General features: G+C 46.9%; 1 protein-coding gene across 2 annotated transcripts in view; it reads left to right on the top strand.

Annotated features, from left to right (window-relative positions):
- The window catches only part of Cyfip1 (cytoplasmic FMR1 interacting protein 1), an 83,038-nt gene that overhangs the window by 42,764 nt on the left and 12,343 nt on the right, over positions 1-27,931 (top strand). Inside the window, exons 10-22 of one of the 2 annotated variants that reach the window (XM_087901240.1) lie at positions 114-205; positions 2,222-2,339; positions 5,814-5,936; positions 6,841-6,966; positions 12,931-13,097; positions 14,794-14,941; positions 15,791-15,938; positions 17,779-17,935; positions 18,297-18,393; positions 20,204-20,280; positions 20,384-20,492; positions 23,751-23,870; positions 24,754-24,953. In XM_087901240.1, the coding sequence (XP_087757366.1) occupies positions 114-205; positions 2,222-2,339; positions 5,814-5,936; positions 6,841-6,966; positions 12,931-13,097; positions 14,794-14,941; positions 15,791-15,938; positions 17,779-17,935; positions 18,297-18,393; positions 20,204-20,280; positions 20,384-20,492; positions 23,751-23,870; positions 24,754-24,953 (1,682 nt within the window). Of the gene's footprint in view, positions 1-113; positions 206-2,221; positions 2,340-5,813; positions 5,937-6,840; positions 6,967-12,930; positions 13,098-14,793; positions 14,942-15,790; positions 15,939-16,202; positions 16,357-17,778; positions 17,936-18,296; positions 18,394-20,203; positions 20,281-20,383; positions 20,493-23,750; positions 23,871-24,753; positions 24,954-27,931 lie in introns of both variants that reach the window. The other variant, XM_087901238.1, reaches the window with a different exon arrangement.

Raw genomic sequence — 27,931 nt, forward strand, 5'->3', positions numbered from 1 at the left:
CAGCCATGTTTAACCCAAGCTAAGAGTTAGCGTGAGCCGTTATCCCCTTGTTGCTGTTGGTCCTCTGGTGACGCCCATTGTGACGCTCTCTTCCTTTCGTTGTGTGACTGCAGCAGCTGCAGGTGGTTCCCTTGTTTGGAGATATGCAGATAGAGCTGGCGAGATACATCAAGACCAGTGCGCACTATGAGGAGAATAAGTCCCGGTAAGGAGAGGATCGACGGGCTGCCAGAACTTCTTCCAGGACCCTCTGGGCGCCTCCAGAGCGAGCATTTCCATGTCTAAAGTAGTACCTTGACATTCCCACAAGTGTGGAAACCAGTGCCCCATATGGTAGCTCTTTGCCAGATATGACTCTTGGTTTTTTAAATTCATTGGTTAGAGCACTAAACATTTTAATTTCCTTCTTAAAGCAAAGCACATTTTGAATGTTCAGAGTCCAGTGACTAGCATGTTGGACAGCACAACCTTAAAATATGTTTGTCATTCTGAAGATTTCTACCACACAGTGCTGACTGAGAATATAGATATGTGAAAATAGTTTTCTACACTCAGTAGTGTGGTGAAGCATGCCTGTCAACCAAGTCTGGACAGGACCAGACATGTGCATGTACGTTAGCAAGTGTCAGCCAACCCTGGGGAGGAGCAGAGATATGCATGTATGTTAGCAGATGTCAGCCAACCCTGGGGAGGAGCATAGGTATGCATGTATGTTAGCAGATGTCAGCCAACCTGGGGAGGAGCAGAGGTATGCATGTATGTTAACAGATGTCAGCCAAGCCTGGGGAGGAGCAGAGGTATGCATGTACGTTAGCAGAGTTTACAAAATTGTCTCCTGAGGGTTAAACCAATCCAGGACTGTTTTTGCAAGGTCCCTGGAGCTGAGACTGGTCTTAAATTCTTTTTAAAAGAAACCCTTAGACAAACAAACCATAGATAATAACTGTAATGACTAAGGCAGAGACACTATGGCCCACGGGTCCTGAAGAACTCTGTCTCTAGGCCGAGAGGAAGCTCAGCTGCGAAGGGTCTGTAGCTTACCACTACAGCTTACTATATGCACACAGTCTTATTTATTGTACATTCCGCATAGCCCATGAATTGTTGAGTGCTCACACCCATAACCAACTGGTATTTACCACTTAGCTGTGATTTAGATGTTACGTTTCTCCCTCAGGGGACAGATCTCTCCTAGTGAAAACTATGTAGTACATCCTTCGGGCTTTGTAGGCCTCAGGCGGTTTCTGTCATCGAATGTTCCTAGCACCACAGGGTCTCCCTCCACTGCAGTTTGTGATGTCCCTAGGCTGTCCTGGTGCCTCGGGTCATACAGGGTCTTCCTCCCCTGCAGTTGGTGATGTCCTAGGCACTGCACTGGTGCCTCGGGTCATACAGGGTCTTCCTCCCCTGCAGTTGGTGATGTCCTAGGCACTGCACTGGTGCCTCGGGTCATACAGGGTCTTCCTCCCCTGCAGTTGGTGATGTCCTAGGCACTGCACTGGTGCCTCGGGTCATACAGGGTCTTCCTCCACTGCAGTTGGTGATGTCCTAGGCACTGCACTGGTGCCTCGGGTCATACGGGGTCTTCCTCCACTGCAGTTGGTGATGTCCTAGGCACTGCACTGGTGCCTCGGGTCATACGGGGTCTTCCTCCACTGCAGTTGGTGATGTCCTAGGCACTGCACTGGTGCCTCGGGTCATACGGGGTCTTCCTCCCCTGCAGTTGGTGATGTCCTAGGCACTGCACTGGTGCCTCGGGTCATACGGGGTCTTCCTCCCCTGCAGTTGGTGATGTCCTAGGCACTGCACTGGTGCCTCGGGTCATACGGGGTCTTCCTCCCCTGCAGTTGGTGATGTCCTAGGCACTGCACTGGTGCCTCGGGTCATACAGGGTCTTCCTCCCCTGCAGTTGGTGATGTCCTAGGCACTGCACTGGTGCCTCGGGTCATACAGGGTCTTCCTCCACTGCAGTTGGTGATGTCCTAGGCACTGCACTGGTGCCTCGGGTCATACAGGGTCTTCCTCCACTGCAGTTGGTGATGTCCTAGGCACTGCACTGGTGCCTCGGGTCATACAGGGTCTTCCTCCCCTGCAGTTGGTGATGTCCTAGGCACTGCACTGGTGCCTCGGGTCATACGGGGTCTTCCTCCCCTGCAGTTGGTGATGTCCTAGGCACTGCACTGGTGCCTCGGGTCATACGGGGCTTTCTCTCCGTGCCCAGGTGGACCTGCACATCCTCGAGCAGCAGCCCGCAGTACAACATCTGTGAGCAGATGATCCAGATCCGGGAGGACCACATGCGCTTCATCTCTGAGCTGGCACGCTACAGCAACAGCGAGGTACACGCCTACCGCACTGTGTAGACTGCACCCAGAGCCACACGCTACAGTGACGGTGAGGTGCACACCCACTGCAACCAGAGACACCAGCTCCAACAGTGAGGTGCACACCTGCTTCACCGTGTAGGCTGCACCCAGAGATACACACTACAACAGTGGGGTGCACGCCTGCTGTACCGTGTAGGCTGCACCAGAGACACACACTACAGCGACAGTGAGGTGCACACCTGCTGCACCGTGTAGGCTGCACCAGAGACACACGCTACAGCGACAGTGAGGTGCACACCCACTGCATCCAGAGATACATGTTACAGGAACAGTGAGGTACACGCCTACCGCACCATGTAGGCTGCACCCAGAGCCACACGCTACAGCGACAGTGAGGTGCACACCCACTGCACCCAGAGATACACGCTACAACAGTGGGGTGCACTCCTACCGCACCGTGTAGGCTGCACCGAGAGCCATATAGGCACCCAAATATTTGCTTTTATTCTTTTGCACTCAAATATTAACATTAATTGGTTTTTAAAATGTCAGTGTTTTAAAATTCATTTCTTTAAATTGACCAAACCTAAATAGGGGAAGAAGATTCCCTCAAACCCAAACCGAAATACTCAAAAACAAAGCAAAACCCTCATACTTGATGAGACAGTGTGGGTTAGCCTTGTCTGTGTCGGCTAAGCTGTATGGAATAAAGCTTTGCATTAGGAAAGCCCTGGAAGGGCTGGAACTGGTAGACGCTTGTGTAACATGTATGGCTGTTGCATGTCAGCTCCAGTGAAAAGTGGGGTGGGGGAGAGGAAGGGAGGGGAGAAAGGGAAGGACAGAGAGAGAGGGAAACGTGAACCATGTTAGGGTCTCCCAAAGAACAACTCAGGCTAGGATGAAGCAATGGAAACAGAAGGAGAGGGAGACCAGAGAGGGTTTCTGATCTGCAGGCCTCGTCGCATTTAGAAGGGAAGTCAGTTCCCAGGCGGAAGCTAACTGGAGCCTCAAGGTCAGTGCAGGGAATCCTCTACCCGTCTGGATTGGTTTCATTTTCTCTGCCAGTTAAAGAATTAAACACAGGGGGAAAATCAAGCACAGGATGTCTGAGACATAATCAGCCATTGGAAAACACTTTTTTAAAAGATGGACACACACACACACAGAGAGAGAGAGAGAGAGAGAGAGAGAGAGAGAGAGACCCACATGGCACATGGGAAGACTCCCTACAAAGCAGAGGAGGGCTCTGAAGTTGGTTTCACTTCAGGAGGTGCAGATTTTGAGGGTTCTTGGTGTGTTGGAATGGGGAGAAGGAATCTTCTCCTGTTTAGGGTTGGTCAGTTTCATCAATGGAAAGGAAGATGGGTATCCATCTGATGAGCTGTGCAGCCGTCATGAAGTCCCTTCGTACTGGTCTTATTATCCCAAAGAAATCTCACGCCCATTGGTAGGTCTCCCCTTTCGCTGACAGTCTCATGCTTGCCTCTGTGGATGTGCGTAGTTGAATCATTTTACCTAAGTGAGTCACCCGTCATGAACCCTGAGGGAGGTAGCTGGAGGAACTTCTGCAGTTAACGCTGCGAGGTCACAGGTTTGAGTGAGCCTCGGGGATGCGTTGAGCTTTAGAAGCGGTGTTCAGGACCAAGGAGGATGTAGCAGCAGAGGGTAGGAGGGTCCAGGTTGCAGTTCTAGGTGGCCAAATGTTGGGGCGCCCTGGCAGGAATCAGCAGGGGGTGCATGGGCGGGGGTGCGAGATTATAGAAAATGGCCGATTAAAAGAACCTGAGAGAGAAAACACAGGCTAGGCCGGGAGGACTGAAGGTGAATACCAAACAGCCCTGAGTTTATTGCTTAGCCAGCATATGTACTAATTACAGGCAAGAGGCGGAACACCTCCTGCGTTGTCCTTGAGAGGAAGCTCAAGTCGGTGCACAATCACACACAAGAATTCAGTTAGCAGCAAGCAACTGCTAATCACTAACCAGGACTGTCTCTGGCTGGTGGACACCAGCGCAAATCTTAATAGAATAATGTACTCTTTCATCTGGGAGAAAAAAAAAAAATGCTCTTTCTACGGGTTAACACAGACATTGCTCACGGGCCTCAAGGTTACTGGAAAAAGCAGAGTAGGCAGGCTTGAGCTCAAATGACTTCTTTAAGTCAGAATGACTCCAGATGGAAACTGAATCACATGAGGGCTCCCACAGCCAAATAAATGGATGGGTGGATAAGTCGACTGTCAACTATGGGACCAAGCTGAGCGGAAGCCCTTGAGACAGTTGGGCTTTCTGTCCACACATGCTTGGTGGTCAAGTGACGGTCTAGGCAGACTGTTTTCCAGTGGAGTTTGGTGTCTGTACTCACCTCCTTAGGTGAGGGAGTTCAGCTCATTTCTCGGTCTAGTGTGGTCAGATAGTTTCTCATTGGCTTTTCCTCTGTGATTTTGATCTGCCTATATATTAAAATCGTTTTCATTTACTTTGATAAGTTTATGGGGTGACACCCTTTTTACTTTGAGGGATCAGTGAATTATGTGTGTGTCCCTTGTAAAGGCAGGACTGTACAGACTTCCATGCCTCCCAAATGTCTGTCAACCTGTTCTGTGTCAAATGCTCCAGAGTAGAGCCCAATGCTGCTGATAAAATGAGATTCATGAGGGTAAGGCACAGCCTGAACAACCAGTTTCTACCCTTGGGAGGCAGCATAGACCAGAGCGCAGCCTAGTGTCAACAGGTTCGGATGTAAGCTGTCCTCCGACCAGTGTTGTTGACCATCTTTCCGTGTACCGATCAAGCCGCTGTACATGTCTTTTGCGCAAATGCCTGTTCAGGGGACTGAGCTCAGAGCTCAGCACTAGTGTTTGCCCAGTATACGTGAAGCCCGTCTCCAGCACTGTGCAATCAAAACAAACAACCACAACAACAAAAACCCAAACAAGAACAAAAACAGAAAATGGTGCAGACCTGTTACCGCTACGCTGAGGAAGCAGGCAAAGACCAGCAGTGAGTTCAAGTCGGTCTGAGCTGTGTAGAAGACTCTGATCGCTTTGTGGGATTTTTGTTTTGTTTTGTTTTGTTCTGCATATGTGACTTTGAAATAGACGCCTAGAGTCAGTTTTCTGGACGCTACGTGAGCTTTTCAAGGAGAAAGAAACAAATGTCTGTTCACCCCAATTAGTGCTTTAATGGCAAACCAAAGAAACCATTCTACCGGAGTCTAGTTCATGAACTAATGAGTTTAACTGGGGCGACTTGCAGGAACATGGATGGTTTACAGATAGTTACGTACTACCGAACCTTTAAGTGCTCACACACCTGAGGGGACAAGCAGGGCCTCTAATGGCCTCTTTCCACAGCCTTCATGAATGTTCGTAGGTCCCCTGAGAGAGAGGGCAGGGGGATGTCGTACCCAGAGAGCTGTGTTGCACAGCAGTAGGGAAGGAAGCTTGGCGGGTTTTCTCTGAATACCTTTGCCTGTGTGCCCTAGGTGGTCACCGGGTCTGGCCGGCAGGAGGCCCAGAAGACGGATGCTGAGTACCGGAAGCTCTTCGACCTGGCTCTGCAGGGCCTGCAGCTTCTGTCGCAGTGGAGCGCACACGTCATGGAAGTGGTAGGCACGGCGTTCTCCGTGTGTTGGGAAATTCGAGCACCTAAATGTGTAGCCACTCCTGGTTGGTTAGGGGTGCTTTTCCTCCATGTCACATGAAGGATCTCATCTTTAGAGATCGAAATTTGAAAGTCGGCCAACAGGACCATTGTTTATCTTTCTGTGCCTGTTTGTTTATATGAGGCAGGGCAAGAGAGTGTGCCAAGGCATCCAGGTAGACCTTGTAGGACGACTTGCAATTGCAAGATTATTTGCTATTCACCAAATCTGGGTCATCAGGCTGGAGAGCCAGTGCCTTCACCATCTCCCTAGCTCTCATTCTCCTGTGTTGACCAACATTTGACTCTTTGGAGTTGTAGTCATTAGTATCTTTAAGGTTTAGTGAAATGTTTCTGGTAGCTATGAAGATTTAAATATTTGTTATTTGCTTGTGTCTTTCCCTTTTAAAAGTCTATTTTAGTCAGATAAACATTATGCAATTGGAAGCATACATGGTCATTTGAAAAGCATACTTTTGTTGTAAATACAAATAAATCGCCTGAAGTTTTACTTCCTCAGCATACGACAACTTGGACGTTTTGCCTGGGTTAGTTCTTAAGCCTGGCTTATATGACTTGAGTGGCTGTGTTTTGGAGGTAATAGTGTGCGTTTGTGTATGCACGCATGTGTGTGCATGTGCGTGTGTGTGTGTAAGAGACACTTTTAGAAAGCAATGTGTGTGTGTGTGTGTGTGTGTGTGCAAGGGACACTTAGAAAGCAGTGTGGTGTGTGTGTATGTAAAAGACACTTTTAGGAAGCAGTGTGTATGTTTAAAGGTTCACCTCTCGGTGTCCTCAGCCACGGTCTCGTCAGTCCAAACTCAAGTGTTTTCAGCGTGGAATATCTTTGCTCTTTTTGACTGCCACAGTACTCCTGGAAGCTGGTCCACCCCACTGACAAGTACTCCAACAAGGACTGCCCGGACAATGCTGAGGAGTATGAGCGCGCCACACGCTATAACTACACCACTGAGGAGAAGTTTGCCCTGGTGGAGGTGAGGGCGCCTGCTTCCTGTTTCCTGCTCTGCCCGTGCTGGTGCCTAGCTATGGGGGGGGGGGTGCGGGGTAGGTGTTGCCAACCCCCCTGTGAGTGCTTGCCAGTGGACAGTAGTTTCTTAAAAGTGGAAAGACAGGTGATAGATAAATTGGGATTTGGTCTCTACCCCAAGAGGAGAGCCATATGGCAGGCTCTGGTTGTTTTCTACTCATAATGGCTACTAATTCTTTATCTCACTTATATGGTCCTCAACAGTCTTGAACTAACTGCCTTCCTTCCTTCCCTCCCTCCCTCCCTCCCTTTCTCTTTTCTTCTTTCCTTCGTTCCCTCCCTCCCTCCCTTTCTCTTTCCTTCCTTCCCTCCCTCCCTCCCTTTCTCTTTCCTTCCTTCCCTCCCTCCTTCCTTCCCTCCCTCCTTCCTTCCTTCCTTAATTTTTAAAGTTCTTTTTTTGTTCTCCTGTTTCTTCTAATGGATAAAATTTCTTAATTCAGTTTTCTGATTGGGGTGTGCGCGTGTGTGTGCACGTGTGTGTGCACGTGTGTGTGCACGTGTCTGCATGGATGCACCACAACATATGTGTCAAGGCTCTTCTTTTTGCCATGTTCTGGGGTTGGACTCAGGTCGTCAGGTCTGCACGGCAGGCGCTTTTGCCCACTGAGACAGCCCACCAGACACATCTCAGAGTGAGCTTTTTATACCTCACAGGAAAATACATTGGAATTTCCCGTCAGGATATATATATATAAATGTCAAGGTCATTTTAGGGAGAATTGATGAACTTCTAATAGTACATCTCTCTCTCTCTCTCTCTCTCTCTCTCTCTCTCTCTCTCTCTCCTACTCACCCCCTCTCTATCATATATCTCTGGAAATTCTAGTGTCCCGTGCTTTTCTGTGAAACCTCACTCTCCTGGCACAGGGCGCGCTTCCTGTACCAGGCCATGAATCTGGATCAATATCCTAGGAGTAAAACAGACACACACACACACACACACACACACACACACACAAAGATCGGGATCATTTGCCCAAAGGGTAAATGTCAATCTTTATTCAGCATATGTAGGCTTATATACTTGGAGGCAAGAGGATGAGAGCCCCCCTCCCACCTGGGAGTGAGAGGAGGAGTGTTGACCACTTGGTGCCAGCAGCCTGAGCCTCCATGCAGGGGGTAACAAGCTGGGAACCCTGGCAGACAGGTGGGAGGAGATTTAGGGCGCCTGTGAGGACCTTCTTAGCAGGTAAAATTATCATAGCAATGACAAAAACAAGGCTTTGAACTAATTCCCTCCGGCTGCCAAAATGAGCAGGAAAAGCTAAGCTGGTTAGCATAAACAATTCTTGCATCCTGTGTTTTGGCCTCGAGGAACAGGGAAGACAGGGCCCTGCATTCTAGATTATTTTCTGTTTTATTTCTAGATATTGGCTCTTGTCGCTGGTATACTTTTGATGTTTCCAAATAACTATCTATTAGCATTTTTATGTCTATATATGTCTGTGTAAGTGAATGCCGAATGTCTTTGTAGGGGGGTTGTCTGTGGAGCCTGAAGAGGTCTTTCCCTCCCTTGAAGCTGCAGTTACAGGTAGCTGTGAGCCGCTCGACATGGGAGCTGGAAATGCAGGTCCTCTGTTAGGACTTCCATATGCTCGTAGCTACTGAGCCATCTCTCCAGCCACAGTCCTTTATATTCAAGGGTATAATCATGTCAAGCTTGTTGAGCTAACTCTTACTCTCAAGGACCCCAGCTTTTTCTCTTTTGCCTATGAATATCCAGCTGTCCCTGTGTTTAACGGAAAGGTAATCTTTTCCCATTGGACTATTTTGGCACCTTGCTGACTATTGAAAATAAAGTGTCAGTGGGAGGATTTAGTTTATTATATTCTATTATTAGAGGGGCAGAGTAGAAGATATTTTCTTTTGTGTTTGGGTGAAATGTTCTGTAGGTGTCTGTTAAATCCATTTGGTTTACAGTGTCTGTTAGCTCCAGCATTTCTCTGTTTAGTTTTTGTCTGGATCACCTGCCAGTTGTTGAGAATGGGGTATTGAAGTCTCCCGGTATCAGTACATGAGGGTCAGTGTGTAGTTTAGGCTGTAGTAGCGTTTCTTGTACAAACTTGGGTGCTCTTGTGTTTGCGGCATTGAAATGTCATCTTGGTGCATCTTTCCTCTGATGAGTATGTGGTGTCCTTCCCTTTCTCTTCTGATCAGTTTTGGTTTGAAGTCTATCTTGTCAGATATTAAAATAACTACACCAGCTTGCTTCTTAGGTCCATTTGCCTGGAATATCTTTTCCCAACCTTTTCCTCTGATGTAATGTCTGTCTTTGATATTGAGGTTTGTTTCTCGTATGCAGCAGAAGGGTGGATTCTGTTTTCCCATCTATTAGTGTGTGTCTTCTTATTAGGGAATTGAGTCCATGGATGTTTAGAGTTATCAATGACCAATGATTGTTAGATTTTGTTGTTTTGTTGGTGGTGGTGGTGGTGTGGTGTGCTAGCGCAGGCGTTCAGGCGTGTGTTTCCTTTCTTTTGGTTTTGTTGGTATGAGATTATTTATTCCGTGTGTTTTCATGTGTGTAGTTAGCCTCCTTCCTTGGGTTGGAGTTTTCCTTCTTTAGGGTTGGATTTGTAGATATTGTTTAAATATGACTTTGTCATGGAATATCTTGTTTTCTCCATATATGGTGATGGAAGGTTTTGCTGGAGATAGTAATCTGGGCTGGCATCTATGGTCTCTTGGTGTCTGCAAAACATCTATTCGAGACCTTCTGGCTTTTAGTGTCTCGATTGAGAATCGGGTATAATTCTGATAGGTCTGCCTTTATATGTTACTTGATCTTTTTCTCTTGCAGCTGTTAATATTCTTTGTTCTGCATGTTTAGTGTTTTGATTATTATATAGTGTGGGGGCCGCTTTCTTATCTGCTCTAATCTGTTTGGTGTTCTATGCTTCTCTATCCTTATAGGCATGTCCTTCTTTAGGTTAGGAAATTTTTCTTCTATGATTTCTGTTGAAACTGTTTAACATTTTCTTTGACCAATGTATCTATTTCCTCTATTGTGTCTTCAATGTCTGAGAGTCTCTTCCATGTAATGTATTCTCTTATGCCGGGAACCAACAAGCGGCTTTCCATACTACTACGCTCTTGCCTCTGTTGGTCCTGTTTGCATTCCTATAATTTTTCATTTCCAGATTTCCCTCCATTTGTGTTTTCTCTATTGCTTCTATTTCCATTTTCAGGTCCTGAAGAGTTTTATTTGTTTCCTTCCACTGTTTTCTCCACTTTCTTTAAGGGATTTATTCTTTTCTTCCAATTGATCTGTTCATTTCTTCTTTAAGGACCTCTATCACCTTCACATAGTTGGTTTTAAGATCATTTTCTTGGGCTTCAGTGTGCTGGGATATACATGTCTGCTGTGGTAGGGTGGCTGGGCTCTATTGGAGACATATTACCCTGGCTGTTGTTGATTGAATGGTCTAGGTGATGATTTCTGGATTTGTCTTTGTTGACTGGGTGGTTTGTTCCTTGGCTTCTGTTTCCCCTGGCATTTTGGAGCCTATGGTGGTTGTGTGTTGCCAGTTTTTCTTGCCCTTTCAACTGGCATGTTCACAGGGAATGCCTGCTGGGGTTGAAGGCTGGGCAACTGGGATGATTTGGGGAAGGAAGGCTAGAGAAGGTCTTTGTAATCCATGGGGCACGGGGTTGGAGAGGAAAGGGAGACCTCAGGAGGCTTCCAGCTGTAGACCTGGGGATGAGACTTGGGGGATTAGATCTCAGGACCAGTAAGAGAGGTTTGGGTCTGTCTGTCTTTAATCTACTTATTGCCCTGGGGGGAACTGCTCTTGGGGTTGGGAGTGGGCGCCTGCTGGAGTTGGGGTCTGGGACAAAGCAGCGGGTTCAGGGAAGGAGGTTAGGCTGCAGCTGGGGTTCTCTGCAGCCCAGGGACAGACTGGGGATTGGGCCCGGGGGACAGAGAGGAGAAAGTCTACAGCCAGCCTGCCTGTTTTTCTGGCAGGTGTAGTCTGTGGCTTTCTCCTTCTGGTACTTAGAGAAATAGTCTCTAGGGAGCAGGTTTCTGCTCAGATTCATCTTGATTCTTCCAAGTCCTGTGCCCAAAGTATATAATGTCTTCAACAATTGAGAACATATCTTCAGATTAAGGAAACAACCAAAAGCAATAGTTTATATTAGGGAGTTTGTTGTTGTTGTTGATTTTTGTTTTGTTTTATGTGTGTCTTGGAATCCCCTGACCAACAACTCAAAAAGAGGTTAATTGTGTATGGCTCTTGCGGGGAGAATTACCACCCCAAATTATGTTACTTCATTTCATTTAAGCGTGTGTGTGTGTGTGCGTGTGCGTGTGTGTGTGTGTGTTAGGTGCATCTAGCTGTATACACCATACTGTTTTCTGTTACATTTCATGTGAACATAAAATGACAGGCCCTTTCGCACACCCTACTGTTGCTTATCGGTGATTTCCCGCGTCTCTCTTTACTACTCTCCTTCTCCTCCCAAGTTAAAGCATCTTCCACAACCCCACACCTACCGTTGTTCCCGTTTCTTCTCCACAGTGCCCACTGTTCCTCTCTCTAGGGCTCTTCTCTCTCTCTCTCTCTCTCTCTCTCTCTCTCTCTCTCTCTCTCTCTCTCCCCCCCCCCCTCCCTTTTACTCTCTTGGTTTATGTGGTTGCTCCAGATTCCTGGTACTACCTGTGTATGGTGACGTAATCTCAATCTGATCATGGATATCTTACTTCTTTTCTTTTTCCTTGGCTAATTCTGCTGGCCATCTGTCAGTTTTTAGCATTTGTTTACCAAGCAACTTTTGTGTTTGCTGATCATTAATTGGACTTCTTAGCTGTTTTATTAATTTTCTTCTGTTTTGTATATATATGTATATATGTCTGTATGCGCGCGCACACACACACACATTCCTTCCCATTACTTTTAGTGGCACACTTTGCCATTCTTTGTCTGAATTTGTGATGACCGTTCCATGGCTATGTCTTCCAGTCTTTACGTTTCGAATGTACATATGTATTCAATGCTTGGCCTCACTTTTCAGCCCTCTTTTGCCGCCTTGAGTCTAAATACGTGGTGCTTTCGTTCTTATCCAGTTATTGTTTAGTTTATTTTCTTTATTTTATTTTACATATATGGGTGTTTGTCTGCATGTGTGTCTGTACACCAGTGGTGTCCCTCTTGCCCATGGAGGCAAGAAGAAGACACTGGACTTGGAACTGGAGTTACAGATGGTTGGCTGTCACTATGTGATTGCTGGGAATTGAGCCCAGGTCCTCTGGAAAAGAAGCCAGTGCTCTTAACTGCTGAGCCATCTCTCCAGCCCCTGCCCTATGCACTTTTTTAAAGTAAAAGTTTCTCTCCCCAACCCCCGCGTTTCAGTCATATAAATCCATCATATAGTTCTCCAGCATGAACACATGGAAACCCTTCATGTGTCTTCATGGAAATATGTAGCATCTATAGAGCTGTTACATAGTTAGAAATTCAAGCAACTGGCTTCGTTTTTTTTTTGTTTGTTTGTTTTAATTCTAGGCCCTTTCCACATGTATTAAGTTCACGTCCCATTGTTATTCAACAAGTGGGATTTAATATACAAACTGTTGTTACTTCTTTTTCCTTTCTGAGTCACGTTCATATTTGCCTTTTGAGTGTGTACTTCCGCATTGGAATGCATCAGGAATAGGCCTGATGGACAGGGCGTTCTTGAATCAGATACTGCTGCCCTCAGGGTACTCATGGTGGGATGAGGTGAGGTCAGTTCCAGGTAGGCACAGAGCATACAGAGTCTTCTGCTGTGGGGCAGAAGGTGATGGGACAGGGCAGCCTGGCACTGGCAAGGACGGGAGCCAAGGAAGATGTGTGAGTGAGAAGGAGACTTCCCAGGCAGTGAAGGACTGTCCCCTGTCCCCCTTCAGCCACTGAAAGCTGTGTCCTTCCAGGTGATTGCCATGATCAAAGGCCTGCAGGTGCTGATGGGCAGGATGGAGAGTGTATTCAATCACGCCATCAGGCACACTGTCTACGCTGCACTGCAAGACTTTTCCCAGGTGACCCTCAGAGAGCCGCTGAGACAGGCCATCAAGAAGAAGAAGAACGTCATCCAGAGGTCAGCCTCCCTCGTCTTCCCTCACAGCCCCCAAGGCCACGGAGGGAGCTTAGGTTCAGACAGAAGGCATGTCTACTTTCATAAGTAGGCTCAAGATATTTCTCTTCAACTCCTAGCCCTGTTTCTGATGAATTGCGTCTAAATAGAATGTGGGGGGTCTAATTAGGGGCCTGAGCAGCAACGATCAGTTACCTGCTGAGTATTCGGGGGTCTAGAGACCCAGAGTCAAGAGAATCGTCCAGCCACCAGGTGTTCTGGGATAGAAGGCCCCACATTCTGCTCTCCCTCTCCCAAATATGTCATCTTTAGCAATTTTCTTTTAGACTACCCTAAAAGTCTGGCAAAAAAAAAAAATGACCTAGATATGATAAATCTGAGAGACTGAGAGTTTTTAATGTAAGCTTTATTTTAATGTAAGTTTAATTGAAGCTGTGTGTGTGTGTGTGTGTTTATTGACTTTCATAGAAACGTGTGTAAACAAAACCTACCAGAGTTCAGGAATATATAGTGTTTTGCTATAGAGTTACCTGAGGTAATATGGTTTTGAGAATTAAGAAAATTCTAAACAGTGTGTGCATTCTAATTATAAAAGTCTAAAAATCTAAGATGCCCCCAAAGTCAGAGCGAGAGAGAGCATGTGCACACAGCTGTAGACCTGTACATGTGTGTGGTGTTAAGGACTCAGCACGGGTCCTTGCACACACTAGGCATACTCTGCCACTGAGTCGTAAAGATGCAGAACATTTTCAATGACAATATGATGCCACAATAGAAACCTGCATCCTGAATTAGATAATTTTATATCCAAAAGTACTTAAAATAATATATAAAATTGTCATCTGACTATGTGTGTGATTTATATTTCAAGCAAATTAGTATCCTATTTAGACTTATATCTTATCCCCCAAGAAAATTTACTTACATTCAAATAGTCCCAACCCCAAACAGATGTGAAATCCGAAACCCTTGTTCCAGTCTTTCAGGTAACAATTTTGTTGGAGGCACACTGGATATAGCAGTGCCTGCTCTTGACAAAAGCCAGATCTGTTCCACCAGCCACTTTTAAAGGGAGGGTTTCTCTGTGTAGCCCTGGCTGGCCTGAAACTCATGCTGTAGACCAGGCTGGCCCTGAACTCAGATCTGCCTGCTTCTGCCTCTCAAGTGTTGGAATTAAATGCTTGCTCCAGCACCTCTCAGCCGTTGAATTTTATCCAGAACTTTCCACATGAAATGACCAGAGTCAACATAAGATATCTCTAGTCCTTGTACCCCATACTAACAGTACAGCTTGTTAGCAATTGGGGTTACATTTCCAGGGAGTCGAGACACATATTCTTTCTCTTGAGCTATGTGATGAGTTCAGTTCCTGCTGGTGTGCAGAACAATTGTCCGCAGCCAGGCAGAACACTGCTGTCTGGATGGGCTTTTGAGAGCCTCTGTTCTCCCTGCCCTGACTTGGCTGCCTGGTTCATATTCACGAAGTTAAACCCTGTTTCCTGGCTTATTGGTGCAAACTACGTCTTTTGGGACTAGTATCACTTTAAAAAAATGCAACCCCCCCCTTTTTTTAAAGTTTCCTATGAATAGACTCTTACCGTGTTCCATCAGCCAGAGGTGTCCTCTGTGCGTTGGTGGTTAGGTGACGTGATGCTGTGATTGCAGAGATCCCCGACTGATGCCTTGATGGGCGGTTTAGTGTTCTGCAGGCCATCAGGAAGACTGTGTGTGACTGGGAGACTGGGCACGAACCCTTCAACGACCCAGCTCTCCGGGGCGAGAAGGACCCCAAGAGTGGCTTTGACATCAAGGTGCCACGGCGTGCTGTGGGGCCCTCCAGTACACAGGTTCTCGTCATCTTTGTCCTAGAACGGGGCTGGGGGCGGGGCAGGGGGCGGGGCTGGGGCGGGGTGGCGGTGCAGATGGGGCGGGACTGACTTAGTGGTGCCGGTGTCTGCCCAGGCAAATCCTGCTCTGCCTGAGGCTTTTTTACTCTTCTGTGCCTTGCCCAAGTGAATCTCAAACCTTAACTCAGACATTCCTGGGAGTATCAGGTTTCTGCATTGAACTGCACAGGTCATAGGATGCCATTTCTACTTCTGCCTGTGAAATATATGCCTACATTTCCATATTTATAGCGTGTTCCCTTTTTGCATTCCGGAGACAAGGTCTCGCCACCTAGGCTGGCCTCCCAGAACGGCAGGCATATGCCCGCACGTCTGTGTTTCTCTCTTGATGTTTAAACGTGTGACTGTAATTTCCGTGTTAAATTTATAAGTGGAGTGTTCCTAAAAATGAAATGTCGCTCTCGTATGTCATTGCTGCCCTTCCTTCCGGTGTCCTTCCGGTGTATGTAAGCCGTCCTTGAGGGGCTTCTCACTGACTCACTTGGTTCTAGATGCTCCTCTCTGCTTTGGAACCTGTCCCCTCCTGTCACGTCTCTTAGAGGCTTCATCTCTCTATCGCTCCTATAGAAAGGTACCAGCAAAACACATGGCTGGGTCTATGTGTAACCGCTTGCCGATCAGGAGCAAGGCTCTCGGCCACCCTTGGGGTCCGTGTGAGGCATACACCGCCCTCCGCTCTTCCATCCATTTGCCTGTCCCTGTGTCCCCCTCCCCCCCCCACACCAGACCTGTGCATCGTGTGACTAACGGCTCTCTCCCGCTTCTCCTTCCCCGTCTGTCCGTGTCTAGCTCTTCCTGGTGCGCACTATGGCCGAGTCCTTGAGCTCTGCCGAGCTGCAGAGGCAGCTCAAGTCTCTGGGCATGGAAAGGCTCTTGCATGTGGTAAACGCGTTTCTGAGGCAGTCGTACACCTATCCACCTCTCTTAACCTTTGGTGGTAAGACATCCTTCGTTTTTCTTGTTGATGCTTATGGCACGGAGGCGAGCTGCTCCTCTACACAGAGTTCGTCCCAGGAAGCGGCATCTTGGCTCCTCGGAGTCCCAGGCCCTCCGGACAGCCTCTCTCTGGCAGGCTGGTTGCGGGCATGGGATTCAGCCAAGGTGTAGTGGAGCAGGTCTTCTTCTGTAGATTTTCCCATTTGTTGTGACTAATGCACCGTTTATATTTCTTCCCCTACAAATACCTCCTTGGATAACACAGCTTTACATGGTGAGAACCATGCTAGAGTCCCTCATTGCAGACAAAAGTGGTGCCAAGAAAACCCTGAGAAGTAGCCTTGAGGGGCCCACCATATTGGACATAGAAAAGTTCCATCGAGAGTCCTTCTTCTACACACACTTGATAAATTTCAGTGGTAAGAGACAGTGCTGACCAGAGTCCGGCCTGGCATGCTCTAACACTGCTAACACCACCCGGGACGCTTCTGCCTACCTTACCATCTTCCTGCCCATCTCTTCATGCACCCACATGGTGCCACGTCCTCACCTTTGTGGTGGTGGCCAGACATCCTGGAGATCCATCCCCAGTCTCTGCCCTGGCCTCTGGAAGACATGGCCTAAACTTAGCAGGACAAGGGCCACAGGGCTTTGGTTGGCCCTGCCGAGTGAACACAAAATCAGGATGACAAAGCAGGGAGCTGTAATTCTTACCTGGATCGAGATCCAGGCATTGACGAGTAGAAGAAATGGCCCCTCTGGCCCCCACTGCCCAGATAGCAGAAGTACTCGGAGACAGACAAGTGACCATTTTGGTGACACCCTGCCACTTTGACCTGGCACTGGTGGGTGCTTTCTACCCTCTGCGTCTGCCTGTGGCCTCATCACCCTGTTCATGGTATTCTGCTTAGAGCAGATCTCTGTGCCTTGCCTGAGGCTGCAGGCAGTAAAGTAAAGAATAATACTGTTACTGTGAGCTCCGAGAACATAACAAATCTTAATTGTTTTAGATCTGTTTCTAGTTTTGTATTGGTTAAACCTCTCCCGAATGTGCATGTAATCTTACATCCTAGACACTGGTGTTTGTCCTACAGAAAGGGACACACAGGATGGGTATCCTTCGTCTGAAATGGTTGGGACCAGAAATGCTTATGTAATGACAGATTTGGGGGACGGGATCTGAGTATAAATAGTTTCTTATTTTTTTGCACCGTACGCATGCACACAGTCTGAAGATTGGACAGTCATACGCCGCATGGCCACATTACTGCCAGTCCCAGAGGTTGCATGCTGATGTCACGGTCATTTTAATTGGTCGGCATCTGAGCCAGCTCTGACTGTGACCCCGTCACTAGACACAGCCATACCTTATCACAGTCTCTGTGTCTACTTTTGGATTTCTTCCCACTGCATGAGAAGCGGTATGGGATGTTTCACCCAGGACACCACATCGTACCTAAGAATACTGAGATTTTGGAGCATTTGGGATTTCCGGTTTTCAGATGAGGGATATGAAACCTGTGGTCCTGTTTCCACTTCTCCTTTTCAAAAGGACACCGTCCCCCGATCCTGCCAGGAAGGGTCCCTGAGGTCCCTGATGGCAGGACGACACTGGCTGCCCTGAAGGTGTAGGGTCTTCACTGTCCTGAAGCCACACTCATATTAGTCTTGTGTCTCATATGACGTGTCCGGTGACCCCTTCCTGCTTGCATCCGTGCTGCATGGCTGGGAGCTAAGCATAGAGGAGCCACATCCCGGGTAAAACCCCTCTCGTCGTCTCTGGACTACAAGCCGTTTTCTGCCCGCGGACGATAACCTGGTGTCGTTTGAACCCCCTCAAGAAACACTGCAGCAGTGCTGTGACCTTTCCCAGCTCTGGTTCCGAGAGTTCTTCCTGGAGCTGACCATGGGCAGGAGGATCCAGTTCCCCATTGAGATGTCCATGCCCTGGATTCTGACTGACCACATTCTCGAGACCAAGGAGGCGTCCATGATGGAGTGAGTAGCCTTCGCGCCATGTGCCTGTATCTGCACGTGTTAACTCGGGATTAAGACGGAAAGAAAGACACTGAATACTGATACCAATAGACACTTAGACCACGCCATGAAGACAGTAAAGTCATGGAGGCCCTTCACCTGCGTAGTCTTTGTGTATCCTTCATATAGGAAAAGGTGCCTCACTTTCTCTGACCCGGTGATGTGCAGTAACTCCTTAAGATTCAACTTTGTACAGGAATACCGTTTGCCGTGAAAAGCAAAAAATCAGTTTCTTTGTATGGCAGTTAAATTTCCCCGGGTTAGGCAGCTGCGAGGGTCACACGCCACTGGCTGGGGAGTGACCGGTGTCCATCCTCTGCAGGTATGTCCTCTACTCCCTGGACCTGTACAATGACAGCGCCCACTACGCGCTCACCAAGTTCAACAAGCAGTTTCTCTATGACGAAATCGAGGCGGAGGTAAGGGACCCGCAGCCTTAGTGGCTTTTATTAGGTACCTCTTAAATTCTACTCTTTATCTTGGGTATTCAAAAGCTAAACTCTATCTAAATGTAGAGTGTGTTAAGCAGTGAAATACGCTTTTCGGTATGAGCCTTTCTGGCTTCGCCTTCTCTGTTTATACACCGGAAGGGTGTGCTTTTCCACTACGCGATAAGCCATTTCTGCATCCCTATCTGTCGCTTGGCGGGATGCACCGTTCATTTGAACCAGCCCCCACTTTCTTTTAGATTTCTTTAGGTTTTTAAAATTTAGAGGCAATAAAATAGTACTTTGCTGAACTTCCTGGTACGCACACTTTTTTATTCACACTGGACTGGTGCATGCTTGTGTGCTCCCCCCCAACACACACACACTCCTCCGTAGCCCAGGCTATCCACAGACTCATGACAATCTTCCTGCCTCAGCTTTCTGAGTACTGGGATTACATGAGTAATTCTGACTGTATTGGGTTATTTCTTAAGGGCGCATGCTCACAGGTGAAATTGTTAGGTGAGCACACACATGCAACTGAGCGACCGTGTCTCTTTCTTTCACTTAAGATGTAAGAGGACTTAACCTCAAGAGATCACTTCCTGTACCCGGGCAGCTCCACCTCCTCCCAGACAACATCTTAGTGTTTCCTCGGGGATGATGTCCTGATGCCCAGGCAGTGCAGGATGCGTGGACACAGACTCACGCTCCTGGTTCTGTCTGCAGATCCTGCACCTCTCTGCCTCTCAGAGCACACACGGTCTCTTCATGGTTCTGAAGAACAATGCCATGCCCGTCTTTAAGTGAATCCCTAGGTTCCAGGGTGTTTCTTTGACAGCCTGTGCTGAGAACGTTCATAAGTGCAATGACTTAGCAATGATGTGCATTACCTCCCCGAGAGCAGATGGCTCAGGGACTTTTTCCTGTTCCTTGAACTTGAGAGGACGAGTCTTATGCTCTCCCTGCACGCTTCTTCTTGTTTGGTTGTTTGTCGTTTGCAGTTAGGGTCTTCCATAACTTACACTGCTCTCGAGATCCCTACGTAACTTCAGCTAGCAGGGAACTTTTATTCTTCCTTGAACTCTGTAAATCAGGCTGGCGTAAAACTCAGAGGTCTTCCTGCTCCTGCTTCTGTGTGCGGGGTTTACAGGCGTACACCACCACTTGCCTGATTTCTTAATTTTCTCCTACTCCTCTTTCTCCTCTTCTTCCTCATCCTCTTCCTCTTCTTCTTCCTCTGCTTCCTCCTCTTCCTCTTCTTCCTCCTCCTTCTTTTGTAAGCAGTTTTGTTGGCACATACACTGCATGTTGAGGTAGTTCCACAAGGATAATTTTCTCGAGTGTATCATGTGCTTTGAACATATTCCCCCCAGCCTTGAACTTCTTCTGATTCTCTTCCTTCAACTTCGTAGGCGCTATGACAGAAATATGCTGCCATGTCTGCTTTTTCTCCATGGTGTTCTAATCTAACTTTTGGTGCCGGCATGGTGGTCACCCCAACACACTCTATGTGCCATGTTAGACAACAAGATCATCAATGCTTTCTCTTTTCTAATAAGAGCCTCAACTTGTGTTGAAGCAAGGGTTTTGGGCTAGCTATGGTGCACGTGGTGCCTGTAGTCCCAGGATACAGGAACCTGAGCCTTAAGGATCGGAGTTAGCGTGAGCTGCGTAATGAATCAACTGTTGCTGAAAGCAACGCAAAATAAGCGGAGGAAAGCAGAAGCGTTTGTTTTTGAGTTGTTATATGATCTTGGTGTCAGGAGTTGAATTCTAACGCGGTTTGCTTTTTTGCCAGGTGAATCTGTGTTTTGACCAATTTGTTTACAAACTGGCAGACCAGATATTTGCGTATTACAAAGTTATGGCAGGAAGGTAAGCGTGTGACATGCGGTCCTCGTGCAGAATCCTGATTTTATCAGATAGTCCTGTTATAAATAAATCCAATGTGTGACAAATACCCTCTCCCCTGCACCAGTTTGCTTCTGGACAAACGGTTACGATCAGAATGCAAGAACCAGGGCGCCACGATCCACCTGCCGCCGTCCAACCGCTACGAGACGCTGTTGAAGCAGAGACACGTGCAGGTGAGCCATTGACCCTACTGACGTGTGTCTTGAAAGCAACCAGCTTTTTAGAGCCAGCTAAACTTTTGTAAGTAGCATGGCGTCTGAATGGTCTAATAAAGTATTAAGGTGTTTTGCTTTGTTTTTCCTCCCCACTCCCCACTGGGTTGCCCAGGCTAGTCGTTGTTGTTGTTGTTGTTGTCGTTGTTGTTGTTGTTGTTGTTGAGGCTATGTCTTAATTGCTTTGCTCTTGCTATGATAAGAAGCCAAGGCAACATAGAGAAGAGAACATTTATTTAGGGCTTACGGTGTCAGAGGGTTAAGAGTTGATGACCATCACAGTGGGGAACACAGTGGTAGGCATGACAATGGAGTCACAGCTGAGAGCCCACATCTGGAAGTTGATGACCATCAGGGTGGAAATGCAGGGGTAGACATGACAATGGAGTCACAGCTGAGAGCCACATCTGGAGACACAACCACAAGACAGAGGGAGAGCACAAGTCTTTTGAAACCTCAGAGCCTTCCCCTGGTGACACACATCTTCTAACAAAGCCATACCCAATCCTTCCCAAACAGTTCCTCCAACCCAGAACCAAGTATTCAAGCATACGAACCCATAGGGACCATTATTAGCCTAATTACAAAGATGATAATGTAATTACATCAATTCCTTTCCTTCTTTTTCCTCTTTCTGAAGCCTCTCAAACAGCCCCTCCCATTACTCTCTTTCAAATTCATTTCCTCTTTTTCTTGTTTTACACACACACACACACACACACACACACACACTTGTAAATACATAAATACAAACTCCTCAGTTTCCATATGTTTGTGACTCATATGTGTGCATTTTCAGAGCTGACCATTTGATACCCGATAACCTACCAGTATGCTCTTCCACGGGAACACTATTTCTTCCGTTCTCAGCATTCCTTGGTTGTCTACGGTTCAAGCCTCCTGAGCATTCCCCCATCCATGTTAGCTTGTCTATTGGTATCATCCTTGTTCAAGTCACTTGTAGGCATCCATGCTGGTGAGACTTCATGGGCATCTGACGTTTGTAGAAGACACAATCTCACCACAAACTCCCAACTCCTCTGGCTCTGGCAATCACGATGGCCCTTCTTCCACAGTGGTCCCTATGGGCCTTCGGTACAGGAATTGTATTATAGGTACATCAGGTAGGGCCAGACTCTGCAACTCTGTCTTCTGATTGATTCTGTTTTTCTGTAATGGTCTCCCTCTGTTTGCAAGGAGACATTTTCTTGATAAGGGGAGAGAAATTAGTTAGGGACAATGCTAGTTTAGGAATCTAGCAGTTGTAGGTTCTCCAAGATCCATGACTTTACTGACTCTGGGTAGTTTGGCTAGGTTTCCAGTACCAGGTGTGACTTTCCTCTTATTGAGTGGGTCTTAGGACCAATTAGAGAGCTGTGGGTGATCACCAAGGTCTGTGTGCCAGCTCTGCATCCTTAGGGTTATTGTGCCTTGCTTTCAGGTGTATAAAATGTAGGTAAGACCTTGATTGCTTCTCTCCTTTGGAAACTTACATGGAATCTTCTGGTAGCATTAAAGTTAGTTCTTAGAGAAAAAAGATTCAGGTCCGATCCATCTCAGGTCCTTTGGGCCTTGTGTCTGACATGTAGGGTGTCTTCAGCAATAGGGAAACATAAGGGCAATGGTAATTACTTACGATGTTTTGAGAGTTGTTTGGACACCTCTGACCAACAGCTCAAAAGAGGGCTTCTCGTGTGTCAAGTAGTCTTACATTAAGGGACTTAAACAACCTTCCCACCTTAGCCTGAGAATTTAGGTTTCTACTTATTATTCTGTGTATAAAAGGGTTACATTTTATATTGAACAACCGTAACTACAGGGGTGAAATCGCAGCTCTGTGAACCCTGTTTGCTTCTAGGAAATAGGCCCAGTCTAGAAGAGTTGCTCCTTCTCCAAGAGCTCCAAATCCAGATCTTTAAATAAATAAAGCTGAGGCGAGGGCTCTCAATGAGCAAGCCACGGGGATACTTGCACATCTGTGTTTGTCGCGGCCCTGTTCCCATAGCCAGGGTATAGACTCGATCTGTCAACGGCAGGAAAAATGGAATTCATATACTATAAGAAGTAGATTGAACTGAGACTGAGAGTGGAATCCTGTCATGGACAGAACTGGAAGTCATCATAGAAGCTCAATAAGGCAGACTCAAAAAGATAAACATGGCATGTTTTCTTTCATATACAGAATCTGTATTTCATATGTGTATAAGGAAGACAGGAAAGCAATACAGGAGCTACCATCAAGGAGGACAAGAGCAGATCATGGGGGCGGTTGACTGAACGAAGGACGAATAATACTCGTGTGTGGAAATATTATGAGATTTATTTTGTTTTGTGATACAAAACTTTAATTAAGATTTAATTAAGACTATGTAAACAAATAGAGTGAGGTGAGAAGACTTGTGCTTTAGCACAGGACTCTGAGGTAGACTGTGCTTGCCGGGTAGTGGCGATTAACACTTTACACTTTTAATCCCAGCACTCAAGAGGCAGAGGCAGGGGGATCTCTCTGAGTTCGAGGCCAGTCTGATTTACAGAGTGAGCTCCAGGACAGCCAAAGCTACACTGAAGAACCCTGTCTTAAGAAAACAAAAACAAAGACAAAAAGATAGGCATTTGTGTGTGTGTGTGTGTGTGTGTGTGTATGTGTGCATGCATGTACGTGTGTGTGGTGTATGTATGTGTGTGTTATGTGTGTGCACGCGCACATGTGTGTGGTGTATGTGTGTGCTGTGTGTATGTGTGTATATGTGTGTGCGCGCATGTGTGCCTGTGTTTCTTTGTGTAACAGCCCTGTCTGCCCCGGAACTTACTCTATAGACCAGACTGACTTCGAACTCACAGGGAGCCATATGCCTCATGAGCACACACATATGTGCGCATACACAGTTTTTTGTATTTTTGTATTGGGTGTTTTATGGCTGATGTTTATTTGGGTTTTTGTTGTTTATAAGACCTTTGTGCTTACTTTTTAAAAAGAAACATTTCTTTGTATTTGGGGAGGGCATTGTGGTGTGTGTGTGTGTGTGTGTGTGTGTGTGTGTGTGTGTGTGTGTGTGGAGGTCAGAGGACAATCGAGCCTTTTCCTTCTTTCTATTATTTGGATTCCAGGAATTGAACAAGATGCCAGGTGTGGCCATAGGTGCCTTTACCTACTGACCCATTCCGCCAGGCTGTGTTTATTGTTTACTGTGATCTCTCACACCCTCTCTCTTCCTCCAGCTACTCGGAAGATCCATTGATCTCAATCGTCTGATTACGCAGCGTGTCTCAGCAGCCATGTATAAATCTCTAGAACTGGCAATTGGGCGGTTTGAAAGTGAAGATTTGACATCAGTGGTCGTAAGTACTAGAACTAATTTGTTTTCCTCTCTGTCGATAAAGTTGAGCTAATAGTAGGTCCGTTCTTGTGTAGACAACAAAAGATGGGAACTAATTGGCTTTTGACTGTGTCGAGTATTATTTTATTACCTGCTCTTAGTATTTATAATTCATATGAACTTAGAAGGGAATATCATGATCTTGAATAAATTAGACCTATTGGGGACCAGGACTGAAATCTATAAACTCCTGAATTAAAAGAAAGTGTTTGAATATATTTTATTATCAAGCATTGTATTAGATGGTTTTGTCCAGTTAGGCGCTAATGTAAACATTTTGGCATATTGAAGATACACTGGCCTAAGCAATGATAATGTTCAAAAGGTTAAGTATTGTAAATTCTCTCACTACCTACTGATATGTCGGCTTACAATTGCTTTATCAGGGTATATGTCCACTGTAAATCAAGAAATGTCTATATAAGCATATCAGTTGGGAAAACTGACCCAAAGTGGCCAATACCAGCTGGACTGTGTGCCGGTGTCAGAGACAGGGCCTTGGGCTTAGATGGTACATTGAGAATTAGGAGTGTTACGTAGTGATTTGTCCAGATTGGCTTTGCCGAAGCCTTAAGGACGCTGGTGAACATGTTCAGGTGACCCCAGAGCAGAAAAGACCAGGGCACAGTGGGTGTGACTGTAGAAGTGGGGGGCGGGTGTCAAGTTGAGCAATTTCTGGAAACCTATCATTGCCATGTTTCATATAGTTTCGGCTCACGTGTTGGTAGCCACCTCAGTGCAACCTTTCAATGTGGTATGTCGGTGGGCATCTCAGACGGCAAGCCAATGTCTCCTCCCCGGGTGGCCCGTCTCTGTGCTCACCTCCCGTTCCTGTGGTTCCGTAGGAGCTGGATGGCCTCTTAGAAATCAACCGCATGACACACAAGCTGATGAGCAAGTACCTCACACTGGACAGCTTTGACGCCATGTTCCGGGAAGCCAACCACAATGTGTCTGCGCCTTATGGAAGGATTACCCTCCATGTCTTCTGGGAGCTGAACTATGACTTCTTGCCCAACTACTGCTATAATGGCTCCACCAACCGGTAAGCATGTTTAGCCTCACAGTCTTTTCTGCACAGCCCTCTCTCCAGATGCGTCTACAATGGCCGATCTTCGGCACTGACTTCCATAGATGTCCCCATACACTCTCTCCCTCCTCCTTCCCTGGTGTTCTGGACTCTCGGGCCCTCCCTGCTTCTTCCGTTCACAGCCTTGGACCAGCACTTGGGCAGAGAGTCGTGGCTTTGCATCTGGAAATAGATTGACTGGTGAAAGGCTGGAGCCTGAAGCAGGAGAGCCAAGGCTCCACCTCCATGCTTAGTTGTGAGCGTAGACACAATCTCACGTGCATTGGAAATGACTGCAGGGAACTGCACCACCCGCTTTTACGTCTCCCCAATGTCAGCATGTGGCGGGCAATTCTACTTCTCGTGTTTCTGTCTGCAATGCTGTGGACTGTGAGAGTGTGGGTCGGTTAAATGCCTTCTTTCCCACTCCATTTCTGTTGCATTAACGAGAACAAAGTACCCAATTTGGTGGTAGAGCGGTTGATAGGAATAGTATTTAATGTCCACATTGGTCAGCAGAATGGAATTTCCTTAGGACCAGTGTGGTTTCTTTGCCTGAAGACTACCAGCAACAGGGTATGCCTTTAAGATAATGAGTCCCACCATTGGCCCATTTGACTTCTGTGACTGATGAAGGTGGTTGCTCCCAAGTTTCTCCGCTGTCCAGTAAGAAGATACCACAGTGTCGAGCATCCATTCCTGAATTAGCTATGCCCAATGTCAGAAAAATGTGACCTACAATGAAGGGGAAAGTTAGTTCATAAAACACAAGCACAGAGGTAGCATTGTCAATATGGTCATAGATATAATACACTGTATTATGTATGCATACTGCATACTAGGATAATAGAATAAACTGGGCAGTGGTGGCTCACACCTTTAATCCCAGCACTCAAGAGGCAGAGGCAGGCTGATCTCTGTAATTCAAGGCCAGAATCATCTCAAGCCAGTTCCAAAACAGCCAGAACTGTTACACAGAGAAAACCTGTCTTGAGAAGGAAAAAAAGAGAAAGAAATGCATGTATTATGTGTCATATTTAATGTTTCACTAATGACATTATTTTGAACATTTTAATTTTTTGCTGTTTTTATGCATTCATGTATTTATTTGTGGAGTGTATTTACGTACATGTGTTCCATGACATGCTACTGCGGTCAGAGAATAGTTTTCAGGAGTGTGTTCGCTCCTCACCAACATGGCCCTGTGGATCAGGTGTGGCAGTAAGCACTTCTACCCTCTGGGCCATCCCATGTTTTATGGCTGATCTTCATACTAGACAAGCTCAGTTAGGGCCTCCCTGGTCGAAATCTCACCGGCCGCTTATTCTTTGGGAAAGCAAATCAGGCTGTAGGTAGACACAGGAAGAAACCTTTTGTAGCAAACGATGTATCTCCTGCTGATGCTTGTCCTCCTTCAGTGACTGGAGCTAAGACTTATCTCTCCTCTGCCCTCTCCTGCCCTGGCTTCATTACAGACAGGCGGAGGTTGGTGGTGTGGGACAGTCCTACACACGGGATCTGTCTCTACGGTATGAACAGCCGTGCACCCTAGGGGAAGGGTGCCTCTTCTGAGCAGCATCCTGATAGGATGCTCTTCCTAGAACAAATGTGTGACCTGGTGCATGAAAAGGCTCCCTGTATACACACAGGTGTACATAGGCACAAAAGCAGAGGCAGCTGAAGGCTTGTAGATATCCGGAGATAGGGCAAGTTGAGTATCGTGTATGCCAGGCTCATTTGTTTACTCTTCTATTGCTGTGGTAAGACATGACCAAGGCGACTTCAAGAAAAAAGGTTTTATCAGAGTTGCAGAGGGTCGAGGCCATCACCATCGGAATGAGAAGGCGTGTCAGCCGGCCGGCCTGGCAGCTGGAAGAGCAAGCTGAGGACTCAGGTCTTGAAGCATGAGACAGCACAGGGGGGAAATGTGAGAGACTTTGCAACATCAAAACCCTACCCCCGGGAACATACTGCCTAAGCAAGGTTCCTTAAGCCTATCCTAGCAGTGCCCTTGACTGGGGACAACAGTGCCTGAGAGCATGTGGGACTTTGCTGATACCGGCATCCATTAGGATAGTGATACACTATCCTTTTGAAAGATATACACACAAAGTATTTTTCTGCCGGGCGGTGGTGGCACACGCCTTTAACCTCAGTGCGCGGGAGGCAGAGGCAGACAGATGTCTGTGAGATCGAGGCCAGCCTGGTCTACAAAGCGAGTTCCAGAATAGCCAGTGCTACACAGAGAAAACCCTGCTTTGAAATATCAAAAAGCAAAAACAAATTACAAAGTATTTTTCTTCTGAATGCTCACTGAGAAGATTTTTGCAGCCCACAGTTACTAGGGTCTGACAATGGGTAACGTGCTTTGTGCGCTAACTATGGAAATGTCCTCTCTCGTTTAAATTTATTATACAGTATCGTGTGAGTTCTCCAAGTTCGTAGACTTACTTAGCAAACCTGTGTATGTATTTTTTTTATGTGTATGAGTATTTGCCTGTATGTATGTGTTGGGGCCACCTGTGTGCCTAGTTCATCCATGTAAGATCAGAAGAGGACATTGGATCCCTTGGAACTGAAATGACAGACAACCGTGGGCCACCATATGGGTGCTGGGAACTGAAGCCAACCTCTGGAAGAGCAGCCAGTGCTCTTGGCTGCTTCCCTCCAGCCCCACGTTTCAACTTTAATTTGATAGTTTCTGCTTGGAAGATGCGTTATCAAGATGCAGACCTTTGACTGAACTGTGTAAGAAATCCTTTAGTTGGCTTCTTAGCTCACAACTAGTGCTCTAAGTACCTGCGATGTCACACCTCATGCTGCCTTCACCCTGTTTCTAGAACGCAGCAAAGCCAAGGATGTGTTTGTTACCGGTTGTCAAGGAGTGCGTTAGACTCAGGATGCTGGGAGGCCAGAATCTTTGTGAACCTGAAGACTGTTTATAGGACGGAGGA

The sequence above is a fragment of the Myodes glareolus genome, chromosome 24 (assembly GCF_982192425.1).
Source record: "Myodes glareolus chromosome 24, mMyoGla1.1, whole genome shotgun sequence".
Classification (NCBI taxonomy): Eukaryota; Metazoa; Chordata; class Mammalia; order Rodentia; family Cricetidae; genus Myodes; species Myodes glareolus.